General features: G+C 36.4%; 1 protein-coding gene across 1 annotated transcript in view; it reads right to left on the reverse strand.

The window, feature by feature from the left end:
• The window catches only part of esamb (endothelial cell adhesion molecule b), a 51,898-nt gene extending 43,041 nt beyond the window's left edge, over window positions 1-8,857 (reverse strand). Inside the window, exon 1 of the mRNA XM_055196291.2 lies at window positions 8,386-8,857. Coding sequence (XP_055052266.2) covers window positions 8,386-8,452 — 67 coding nt within the window. The 5' untranslated portion in view covers window positions 8,453-8,857. The remainder of the gene's footprint in view (window positions 1-8,385) is intronic.
• Window positions 8,858-13,187: the final 4,330 nt, after the last annotated feature.

Here is a 13,187-nt window from a genome sequence, read left to right on the forward strand (position 1 = left end):
CACTTAAGTGATTTTAAACAATTTAACCACAAAAAGGCGCTAAGTGTGCATGTGTTTAAGTGCACTCAACAAATGTAGGCATGTCAGAATTACAATTATGCAGCTTACATAATGTAACCTTTTTTAATGTTCGATGACTATAGACTTAAGGAAAATTACAGTGGGGCAAAAAAGTATTTAGTCAGCTACCAATTGTTCAAGTTCTCACACTTAAAAAGATGAGAGAGGCCTGTAATTTTTGTCAAAGGTACACGTCAACTATGAGAGACAAAATGAGAAAAAAAATCCGGAAAATCACATTGTCTGATTTTTTAAAGAATTTATTTGCAAATCATGGTGAAAAATAAGTATTTGGTCAATAACAAAAGTTTATGTCAATACTTTGTTATATACCCTTCGTTGGCAATGACAGAGATCAAACGTTTTCTGTAAGTCTCCACAAGGTTTTTACATATTGTTGCTGGTAGTTTGGCCCATTCCTCCATGCAGATCTCCTCTAGAGCAGTGATGTTTTAGGGCTGTCGCTGGGCAACTCAGATTTTCAACTCCCTCCAAAGATTTTCTATGGGGTTGAGATCTGGAGACTGGCTAGGCCACTCCAGGACCTTGAAATTATTCTTACGAAACCACTCCTTCTTTGCCCGGGCGGTATGTTTGGGATCACTGCCATACTGAAAGATCCAGCCACGTTTCATCTTCAATGCCCTTGCTGACGAAAGGAGGTTTTGAGTCAAAATCTCACGATACATGGACACATTCATTCTTCCCTTAACTCGGATCAGTCGTCCTGGTCCCTTTGCAGAAAAACAGACCCAAAGCATGAGGTTTCCACCCCCATGCTTCACAGTAGGTATGGTGTTCTTTGGATGCAACTCAGCATCTTTCTCCTCCAAACACAAGAAGTTGAGTTTCTACAAAAAAGTTATGTTTTGGTTTCATCTGACCATATGACATTCTCCCACTCTTCTTCTGGATCATCCAAATGCTCTCTAGCAAACTTCAGACGGGTCCGGACATGTACTGGCTTAAGCAGGTGGACACATCTGGCACTGCAGGAATTGAGTCCCTGGCTGCATAGTGTGTTACTGATGGTAGGCTTTGTTACTTTGGTCCCAGCTCTCTGCAGGTTATTCACTAGGTCCCCCCGTGTGGTTCTGGGATTTTTGCTCACCATTCTGGTGATAATTTTTACCCTATGGGATGAGATCTTGCGTGGAGCCCCAGATCGAGGGAGATTATCAGTGTTCTTGTATGTCTTACATTTTCTAATAATTGCTCTCACAATTTATTTCTTCACACCAAGCTGCTTACCTATTGCAGATTCAGTCTTCCCAGCCTGGTGCAGGTCTACAATTTTGTTTCTGGTGTCCTTTGACAGCTCTTTGGTCTTGGCCATAGTTGAGTTTGCATTCTGACTGTTTTAGGTTGTGGACAGGTGTCTTTTATACTGCTAACAAGTTCAAACAGGTGCCATTAATACAGGTAACAAGTGGAGGACAGAGGATCCTCTTAAAGAAAAAGTTACAGGTCTGTGAGAGAAAGAAATCTTGCTTTTTTGTTATTGACCAAATACTTATTTTCCACCATAAATCGCAAACAAATTCTTAAAAAATCAGACAATGTGACTTTCCGGATTTTTTTCCTCATTTTGTCTCTCATAGTTGAAGTGTACCTATGATGAAAATTACAGGCCCCTCTCATCTTTTTAAGTGGGAGAACTTGCACAATTGGTGGTTGACTAAATACTTTTTTGCCCCACTGTATGTAACGCTAGACTAATAATTTAAGTTTAATGTCCTAATGATCAGCCTACTTATTTGTATGTCCCACAGCTTTCATGGAACATTGTTAATCGGTTCGGGAACTTCAATTTTAGGATTAAACCAAAAACCGGAAACGTTAAAATACTGTTTCTGTTCGGAACGAACCAATTGGGGAAAAAATCTGGTTCAAAGCCCTGTTTAAAAAATCCTGAGTTATTTTCAACCAAATAGGGACGAAAAGGGTCGTTGGGTTAAATTAGGGCTGTCAAAAGATTAATCGCATACAAAATAGGGCTGCTAGCCTGGTTAGCCAGACCTACATCAAGATGTAAGGTCTGGCAACTCTTCACACACACGGCTCAATGCAAGGGGCGGGATATAAGGTTGTCCCTCAAAAGGCCTCTGTACGCAATAGGATAGCGCTATGACCAATCAGAGCAACGAAGAAGGTGACGTATGAGTCCCATGCGTTTCAGTGGAGCTAATTGGTATATCAAACTTTTACCGTAACCAGTCGGCAAAACTCCAAACACATCTTTCTTGCTTAAAAAGGACTTCAGTAGGGTTATTTGCTCTTCACTCAAAGAAAAACATAAGTCTAAGTCCTCCAGAGTCGCGGCCAAAGCCGCTTCAAAAGAAAGCTGTTCGCCAGCAGCAGCAGCCATTCTTTGTTTTCAAGTAGGAACCGTCGCAGACAGCTCTGTCGTCATCATGTTAAGCCCGCCCCACAGACGCTACACACGATGTGATTGGCCTGACCAAATTTTGGTTTTTGGAGCTGTTAAGTGTATTGTGAGTGCCTAGACTAAACCCTGGCAGCAAATATATTTTGCGGCCGCTAGGGTGCGTCTAGATTTCTAGGCTATAGGGCTGCATGATTCGTGCTAAAATGTGAATCGCGATTTTTCTCCATGAGAATTGAGATCCCGATTCTCTCAAACGATTCTCATATTTTTAACAAAAAAAAAACAAAAAAAAAAAACATTTATTGCACTCAAGTAATAAAAATGTGCTACACCGGACTTTTATTTATAATAAAGTGTCTTCAAAGTCTCTTTTCCTTATTTTAAAAGATGAGTAACTTAAAATGTGTTAGCTGTTAAACATTACCATTAGAATGTTGACACTAATAAATAAAAGTAATTGTACAAAAAGCACAGGTGCTATTTATTTTAATCAAACTGGTCAACCTTAAAACTTTACTGTAAAAACACGAAACCTTTAAAGAACTAAACGATGATAACAGACAATTATAAAGTTGATTATTATTCTTCGTTATCGTAAATTGTTGAAATATGTTTATGACTTGCAAATGTAATGCTCAGTTAAGTTAAACCAGTCTCGATGATGATGCAGCCTGCATATGCGACCAACGGAGGCTGCAGCCTTCCGATTGAAAAACGGCCAGAGGTAACTTATTTCCTTGCCTTTTTTTCGGAACCAATATAGTTGCATCCTCACTCTCTCCATCGCCACCAGGATTTTCCGCAATGGCGCATGTTTTTCCTCTAACTTGTTTGAAAATTGCCACTCCAAATCCATTAAGTAAATCAATGTGTTTAGGTTTGCCGCTTTGTTCCACGTCACGCGAGTGACAGCCAAACGGCGCAAATGAGGAGAAGAGAGGAGAGAAACGATCGGGTGTGATTGGTGAATGAATAGGGTTTGGTTTTACACTGCGTGAGTCTAAGCAAGTTTAAATGACATAACATCTGGATTGTTGTAATGTAAATACGTGAACGCAGTATCTGAATACAGAGAAATACTGTACATGCAAGAGAATTGTTGTAATTTACAAAGAGGATCGCGTGTATGTACGAATCGAGATCGTGATTCTTTTTCGATTAACCGTGCAGCCCTACCAACTACCCTTTTTGGTTGAAAATAACCTAAGATTTTTTAAGTGTAGGAAGTGTCAATATTTTACCCAATGGGGTTAAAAACCCAGCTTAGGTTAATTTAAACCCAACAATTGGGTTTGGCTATATTTTACCCAACCATGGGTTATTCAATAAGTTTCTGTTTAGACAGGGCTGCATGCTATTTACTTTGAAAAACAGTCTAATGTAACACACCATGTGTTGTTGCTCACGGTCAATAGATCAATGCAGCCTTTGACAGCTGACCTAACTGCCTCTTCGTAACTAATCACACAGAAATAGCTATTTCTCCTCAACAATCCCCATAAAGCATAGCCCGGTGGTACAATATACATCACAGATGAGCCCGTATAGAAGTACCTACAGATTATATTATAAAACACACAAGGAGTGTGTGGTCAGCTAGTTTGCAGTTTCCCAGGTGTCTCTGAAGCCCACATAGGCGCCCAGCAGTGCCCAGAGCAGCCATGGCCTCATTTAGATTGTTGAGATCCTCATTACCGTATCCACTCTCCCAAGTTACACCTGCCGTAAAACAGCGCTGTGCTCGCCTACGCTAGGGGAAAACTACACAATGGCACCTTTGAACACACAGCAGACTCCTTGGGGATTGGAACTGACCAACATGTGTGTGGTTTAACATAATTTGAAAAAAGTGTCAACACACCGCAAAGTTGGCATCTGCTATAGGTGCTGAGTTCTTAAACAGATTTCAATTATGTGTTTCGTAATTTAAGCATCATGTTGCGAAAACTGTACTGAGGGGGTGTCCCTCTCTTCACTGCATTAATTCCAGCAGGTGGCAAAAGGAGATCGGATAACAGGGTCGCAGGTGTTATGTGGCAGGACTTATAGGAGAAGAAGCTCTGGCTCTTCTAAAGCATTAATGAGAGCTGGATCTGTGTTATGTCTCAGGTATGTCATGACATTATCTTGACAAACGAATGTGAGTTTATCTCTAATGGTTGTCAGTATGAGTCATGAAATACTGTCTGGAAAATCTGAGTTAATAAGAAATGCACATGTTGAGTGAAAGACATCTTAGTTTAAATAACACTTTACACGGCCAAAACACCAGACACATAGCTAAAGCAAAATGACTTTTAATCGTCTGTATCAGTACAAATCAACAGATTGATTGTAACAATAGACCGGTGGTGAGGTTAATGATTTGAAATATAGAGTTCTTGCCAGTATTGAACGTTTTTTTTGCTGTGCAGGGGGCAAACATAATTGCCTCCAGTAGGTGAGCAACACAGTTTCTAATGATCTCTGTTGTGAAGGCCCAGTGATCCGCAATCAATTACAGGCATTGATTATCCACCTCTGGCTTTTCGCTGAGGATGATGCTGTTTGTTTAAAAAATAACGCAATTTCCTACAGGTGGTTTCGTGCTCAGAGAAACTACATTTTTTAACACTACTGTACACTGCAAACTATCTTCTTATATACTGTTTCGCTCATCATTTAGGGGCCGTTCACATTATAACAACAACTATAACGATAACTAGCGTCCACACAACCGGATGATAACTTTATGCTAATTAGCTCGTGAGGTGCAGTACTCATTTATCTTTAATGGCATTAACTTATATTCCCTTAAAAAAAAAAGAAAAACACTTGCAATTGTTCATAAGTCATTGAGTGTGTAAATATGCTGTTCTTGTTGCATTTACACAGTGGGTATAACTAGCAAATGTCCTCAACCCGTCGGGTTTGTGTAACTCTAAACAGTGAATCTAGTTGTTTGTGTAATCTATTATCTTACCTTTTGGTGTAGTCAATGTAGTAAAATAAAAAGCATTACGTAGTCAATTTCACAGCAACTGTATCAGCACTGAATTCTGGCTTCTCTACAGTGTCATCTATAATTTCATATAGATTTGATTGGCTGTCAATGGTTTATCAGTTGGAAAAAAACGGCACACAACAAAATCGTTTGTTCATGATATATAATGAGGTGGCCAGGGTTTCCCGCAGAAAATTGGTTTGTTAAGGTGGTAGGGTTGGGCGAGACAGGGGGCGTGGCAATCGAAGAGGTGGGGTGTACGCGTCATGATGAAAATTAAAATATTTTTATTTCAAACACTCAAATAAAACTTAAATTTGAAGAAACTATGACCGAAAATGAACACATAGTAGATTATTAATGAATTAAATGTTTTACCTCTAACGTGAATAGCTGTGTAATGAAGTGAAACTAAAGGGTTAATAAACACAAACTAAAGCAGAAGTTGTATAACGTCTGGCGAACGATGATAGATAGCGCAAAAATACACACGTTAACGCTTGAAAAGTTGAGACATGTTCAACTTCTGCTGGGAGCAACGGCAGTGACGCAACATTGACGAATATACAATTTAGTTCGGCAACACATGAGGTCATCCGTTAAAAGTAAATAGGTGTGTTCGAGATCATCCGGTGCTGCGCAGACCGATCGGCGAGGTTTGCCGCTTGCAGTCGAGGGAGGAACTGAAGACGGAGCCGTCAAGCCGGACACCTGCTGCTTGCCGTAGTGACCTGTGTGCCATGTTTCCTTGTTTTTAATCGCGAATGAAGTAAATTAGATGCTGAATTTGATAAAAACAAATAAAGTTCTGTTTATATATGTCTCTCCATCGTCCTCCATCACAGTAACGTAACAAATGGTAGTAAATTTGTGATTTGAAGCCCAAAAAATTCCATCTATCCTTCACCGAACTGACTAAAGTAATCCACATGGCTCTAGAGAGTTAATAAAAAAGTGATTTTGTAAGGTAAATATCAATATTTACAAACTTTACAAAGTAAAATAACTAGCTTCCAGTAGCGGCGTGCATTCACGAGAGAGTGCGTATCAAGCATATGACGTAGGATGTAGCAAATGAGTAAGTTTATTAACCCTCTGGTGTCATGTGGATTGCTTCTGTGAAGGATGAATGGACGTTTTTCAGATCAGAAGCACCATTTACTACTATTATAAAGCAGTAAATAGCCGTGGCATTTTCTAATATAACTCTGATTGTGTTAATCTAAAATAAGATAATCACATACATTAAGGATGGCTTGAGGGTGAATAGATACATTTTTATTTTTGGGTGAACTATCCCTTTAAGATGGTATAAATGCAATTAATAATCTCATAAGGTCCCATATAAAATTATGCCCAAAACTGTAGGATTCTGTATTAAGCATAGGCCATGCTTGTTGCAGTCCACAAATTGAGGGCAACCTGTTAGACCCCAATGGTCAGCTATGTCTGTCTCTCTCTCTCAAGGGTTTTTTTCTCCAAAGGACTTTTTCCCCCTAGGGAGTCAGCTGAAATTGGCTTAAATTAGAATTCTCTTCTATGTCACTTATTACGACGCTCAATAGTACGGTTTAATCTTAGCTGTTGTACTTATGTTGTCCACTTATTGTTCAGTGTTTTCTCACGCTTTTATTAATGTAAAACTGCTTTGAAATAATTAAACAATTGTGAAAAGGGCTATATAAATCAAATTGATTTAAGACCTTCAGGTCTGTAAGGTTTGAGTACTTTTGCAAGCCATCATAAATAGTGGTGTTTCATGATTGCAGTTTCCCTCATGGATCTCTCAAAACAACAAAGCATTCGTAAACTGCGGCTATCCAATCTAGCAGTTTTTCCACAAAATGTATATGGGTTTTCCCCTATAAAGTCATTGTTCAAACATGCTCTCCTGAAGGTACAGAAAACAACATCACATCCGCAACTTGCCGTGTTTGCAACAGAACCAAACTGGCACTGTCTCCAATACCAGTTTAATACTTTCAAAACATCAAAAAGGTTGAAAAAGCATGTGAATTCAATTTATTATATTAAAGCTTGACTTCACCACGAAAATATTATGTACAAATAGGATGTAGAGTAATGTGTACAAATTCTCACTCACTGTGGTAACATTATCATTTGTAATATCTTACTTGAATTATAGTGATTTACAATTTTTTGATTGTTTGTTTATTTAATTGGAAGTCCTGTTTAAGAGACATTAAAGCCATATAGATGCTCTCCTAATGGACATGACATAAAGAAAAAAAGGCTTTTTAGGTCATTTTAAAGCCCTCTCTATGGAAATCTTTTCAAAAACATCATACTCCAATTTCTACGTTTCGAAGCTGTAAAAGAGACACTGAAGCACAGTGACATAGTTTAATCTTGTCAGCAAGTACTACGAATGAATTTGTACCTTGTCCTTTCTAGTAAAACTGTCAGAGCAAATCATCGGATTACAAGCTCCTCTGACTTGAGGATTGTTGGAGATTAGTCTGGACAATTGTCATATCACAATGCCTGAAATCACTCACTTCTTTCAAATCAGACCTTAAATGTTGTTTGTCCACCTTTTGTTCAACATTTGGACTCAATCAACTTTTTGCTACATACTGCTATAGGGCCATCCCAAATATCTACAATTCTAAGCATTAAGGACAGCAAATGTGACGACCACAGAAAAATCGATAAAGAGGGCAGGTGTACTGTAGTACTAAATGGAGTTTGGGGTTAGTTACTACGTTTTTTACTAATACATTACTAACTAAACTAGATGTAAACAGATTTATACACGTTTTACGTTAACAAACCTAACCAAAACAAGTGAAAGTTATGTTAATAACCGAATTTATATCATGTAAAATAGAAGAAAATCGATTTGACTACATTTGTATTCTCTGTAAACTTTTCCCTAGTTTGCTAAACAGACGCTTTTTAGATAATACAGCATATATTTTCGCTATCTTACCTGAAAACACCCACAGTAAGGTGATAAACAGAAATGTTGGAGGTCTCCAAAACATCAGTATCTGCATCTCCCCTCATGAAGCGCGCCCGCGCGCGAAACTCATCTAGTGATAGTCACTCTCCACGCTTTTCTTGTTCTGCCTCGCGCTGTCTTCTGGCTTCCCCTGGTCGCTGAAAATGAATATTTTCTTTGTAAATACATAAATTTTACTCAAATCCGACGGGTGACCCAGAGTCCAGCTTGCAAACAAATCCCACGCGTTCCTCGTCTCTCTCCCACGGAGCGGATGGCACTTGAAAGGCTTTGAAAAAGGTTAGATAAGATAGTTCTTTCAGTGGTTTTAAATAAAAAAATCTATGGATAGTCCATCAAGTATTTTCATTCATAACTTAAGTTTTTGCTCTTCTAGGTCAAGACGAAGCGCATCAGTCACCTGAGTGAGATTGCCCTCACGCGTCTAGATGTGTTCGTGAAGCCACGCCCCTTTCTGCTTACAGGTGTTACGAGCGCTCCATCACCTCATATCTGCACCAAGTCTGGATAGGAATAGTTAATTAATATGAAAAACTTGCGAACAGTGAAAACCATGAAAACATTTAAAAGTTGTTACGCAATGATGATTTAATAAGATGTTTGATTAGGCTACATTTTGATTAAAACATTGCTTTTGTTAATCAAAATTAATTTTCTAGCAATTTTAGTTAAATTACTGTCTGTTGTTGCAATATTGTGGTATGACATGATGTTAGTCTGTGATGTTAGGCTAATCAGTACAGGAGAAAGCATACACTGACCCTGAGCAAAGCTCTTCCTCACCCTTTCTGACTGGCCGGTTACCATAGAAACACATCAGAAGTTCATGCATTATAGGGCCGCTCAATTATTGGGGACTGGTGAGCTCAGGTCTTTGATTGTCTTGTCTGAGCTTATCGTACAGGTTCAAAGTGCCTGACACAAAAACTGTGAAAAATTAGGGGAAAATGGTTTTGGTGATAAGCCAAGCCAGTGTGCTGTGTGCAAATGTTAAATGAGCTGAGCAGTTTTCAAATTGTGATGTAAATTTATTTTAACTTGTTATGATATAAAAGCATAACTTTTTCTAATGATTTGTGTCACCATCTGCCTATACAGCTTTATCTCAGTAGCAAAATTCAGCTTAATAACAAGAAATACATCATATTCTTAAAGTACCCATGAAATTAAAAAAAACTTTTTTTCCTTTTAGTATAAATACATTAGACTTAAGAATAAATATAAACAAGTAAGGTCCAAAACACTGACAAAATTGTCATACAGAAGATATAAGCATTCAAAACTTTTAGATGTGCGCTAAAAAAAGTCTAGAATCTTTATGACATCACTCTACACTTCAGCTTCTCATAAAATTTCCTGATCAGTCAAATGCTCTTTAGATGCTGAAGTGTTCTGCCCTCTATGTATTGTTACTGTACGTCTTTACTAGATTGTGCCATAAATGACAAGCCAATGGTTATTTTAAAATAGGGGAGGGTCTTGTCGATAGTTCCATTCTGACTTTAAAACTGACATCACCACATCAAATAATGCTGCACATACTAAGGCACTTCATTGGCCTTTAAAAAAATCCTAAAATGATCTTTGTTTGGCTGTATTTTTTTCATGAAGAACCTTCAACATCCCCTTCTGTTTTACAAATGGTTCTTTCTAATGGGTAAAGGTCCTTCATTCTATAAAAAGGTAGGAAAGAAATTTACATTTTGCATTTATATTAATGGGTCTTTTTATTTGGTTCTTCTATGGCATTGATGTGAAAAAGCCTTTCATATTAGCGTCTTCTGTGACGTGAGCAAAATCTGATCCTACTTTTCATGATTGATGGCACAGTGACAACATACAAAGAGATTTTACAGATTGTCAATATTGCATGTGCAACAAAGAGGGAGATGGCACAGAGTGCACATAATGTGTATGTCAAAACAAAACACACAAAACAAACCATTTTGACAGAATTTGTTTAATAACAAATATTGTAATGCATAATTTTATTTAACAAATAACGGCATATTATTTTCAGATTATTTGGCATTGTATTGACATGTTAGGATGGACAGGTCATTGAAGCTCCATTAAAGACTATCAATTTTGTTGTTATATTGTTTTTTTACTGTACAATTGTGAAACAACGAGCTCATTACTGTAGGTAGGCAGCCAGTATATGGGTAGCAGCTGAAGCCAACCATTACATACAGCTTGAGCTTACAACCATTCACCAACACTATAGCCTATTTAGGAATGCCTGACAATGGCCACTTCAAAAATAACCCAGTCTATGCAATTTGTGAATCACACCCTATTGACTGGAAGTGCTTTCTAATTTCGAAAGCAGAAATTACTATCATATATGTCATATATGGTCATATATGTACTAAAATGACCACTACATTTATGTTCTTTAAAGTGGTTGTTTATATTAATGCCATCAAGTTTCAAATAAAAAAAAAATCATATTTTTTAATGTTAATTCTGTATAAGACACATAGGCTTTGTGTATGTAAAATTAAAATGAAAACTTAAATATAATTTAATATTTTATAATAATAATTTACCTTCGTGGAATCCCCACAGCTTTTTTTCTATTTAAGAAGGAAATAAATTACTGAACTGTTGCATTCACATATATTGATAAATGAGTCTTACCTGACACCTAGTGGACAAGAGCGGCATTCAGCAACGATTACTACTATATCAATCACTCACTAGTACTTACTAAAATATCAAAAGAACTGTTAAAATGGTTAGAAATGAACTACAGGTAAAGGGTTAGTCTTGGATTAATCTAAACCCTGTCTGGTAAACGGTAAAAAGTAGACAATTCTCTTTTAAGATTTAATTTATATAAATTTTACTAAACTTGCTAATTATTATAGGCTAATATGATGTGATGGAAAACCTAATTTTTTAACACTACATGCAATGTGCATGAGTAGTCATCCTAAGAAAGTTGATAAACTCTTATTATTGTAGGCTACTAAATGCACTCACATTATACATTTTCACACATAAATACATCTTTATTCATTATTATATTTCATTTGCAATTCATGCAACTCATACACTGCAAAAAATTATGTGTTATTTTTTACACATTGTGTGTGTGATGCCATTTAACACATTAAATGTCGTCTCTATACTAACACACCTTCTGTGTTATTATTCATTGTGCCGCCCCCCACAGTCCTGCAACATTAGATCAGAAATGTCTTGTCTACAAGTGTTCATTTATAACAAAATAGAGTAACGTGAGTAACCAACACATTTCAATTTCACTAATTGTAACTGCGTTACTTGATTTAAAAAAATATATTTGTTACATATGTTTTTACCGCTAAAAGTAGTGGAATTACAGTAACAGAATTAATTGTAACACATTACTCCCATCACTGTTTTTAACACAACTTGTGTTGTCCCTTTCATTTATTTTAACATTAAAATAACGCATTAAATGCCATGACACACACAATGTGTAAAAAAAACACATCATTTTTTGCAGTGTAGCTTTATTTCTTGTGAAAAGTTAAAAACACAAACACATTGGAAAACACTACATTTTATTAGTTTGTACACCTCAATCTGTTCGCTAGTTTGACAAGTAATTGGCTGTCCCATTATCAATTGTGTCCAGTTAGTGAAAACTCACTGTAAAAAAAAAAATGCAGCATGAAGTTGAATCAACTTAATTATGCAAGTCAATTCAACCTAGTTTTTTAAGTTCTAATTTGTGATCAGTTGACATAACTTAGAAAAGCAAGTTAAAATTGTTTAACCTTAATTTGTTAAGCTAAAGTAACATAAAATATATTTTGATACAATATAATTTTTTACAGTGTATATAACATAACCTTGATATTTTTAATATTGATTAAGGCCTTGTCAAGGATTGAAATAAATGTAAAATCAATGACTGAAGTCAAATTGCTGCTTCTAATAATATAAAGATTATGAGACTTTAGCCTGGATTTCAGACAGGGTCACCAATTTATTTAAACAGAAATACCCACTTACCGGAAATGTTGTCATGTGTTTGTCAAGTCTCAAAATAAGTCTTTGTGTAGTTAACGTCTTTTCTTTAAAAGGCGATTTTGTTTGTAATTATCTTCTTTTCATACTGTACAGTAAGTAAAATAATCCTATAAGTTTGCTACTTTGTAACATTTTACACAAAATAATGCACAATAATTTATTTTTTACAGCAATGTTTTTGATAATTGTGTTGAAAATATTAGACAGTGCGTCTTTTTTTAGTGAATCAATACCATTGCACACAAAAAAGTGATGGGTTATTTTCAAATCAGTGTTGGGTCAAAAAGGGTCGAGCATAGCCTTTGGGTTAAATAAACCTAAAAATTATAATTGACCCAACAATGGGTTAAAACATCCCATTTTAGAGTATAGTGTTGAAATTACTGTAGAAATTACAGTACTATTGGGAATTACTGGCAGCTGGCTGCCAGTAACTTACTGTAGATTTTACATTTATGTTATTTACCGGTAACAGTTTGTTCGAAGTTAAATGAACATGAAACACTTTCAGTCTTTATCTTCTACAGTAAGAACTACATAATTACAGCAAGTATTTACCGTGTATGTTGCCTTTGCAACATTGTACTGAAGTATAATATTAAAGACATTATTTGAAATGGTGAACTGTAGCTAAATTTATGTAATTCTCTTTTTTAAATGCATGAATATTAAACACTGAGAGCACATGCCCGATTAAACATCTGTTAGATTATGCAAACCACATGAGCTCCATGTATTTAGAA

This window comes from Misgurnus anguillicaudatus, chromosome 24 (genome assembly GCF_027580225.2).
Source record: "Misgurnus anguillicaudatus chromosome 24, ASM2758022v2, whole genome shotgun sequence".
NCBI classification, from domain to species: domain Eukaryota; kingdom Metazoa; phylum Chordata; class Actinopteri; order Cypriniformes; family Cobitidae; genus Misgurnus; species Misgurnus anguillicaudatus.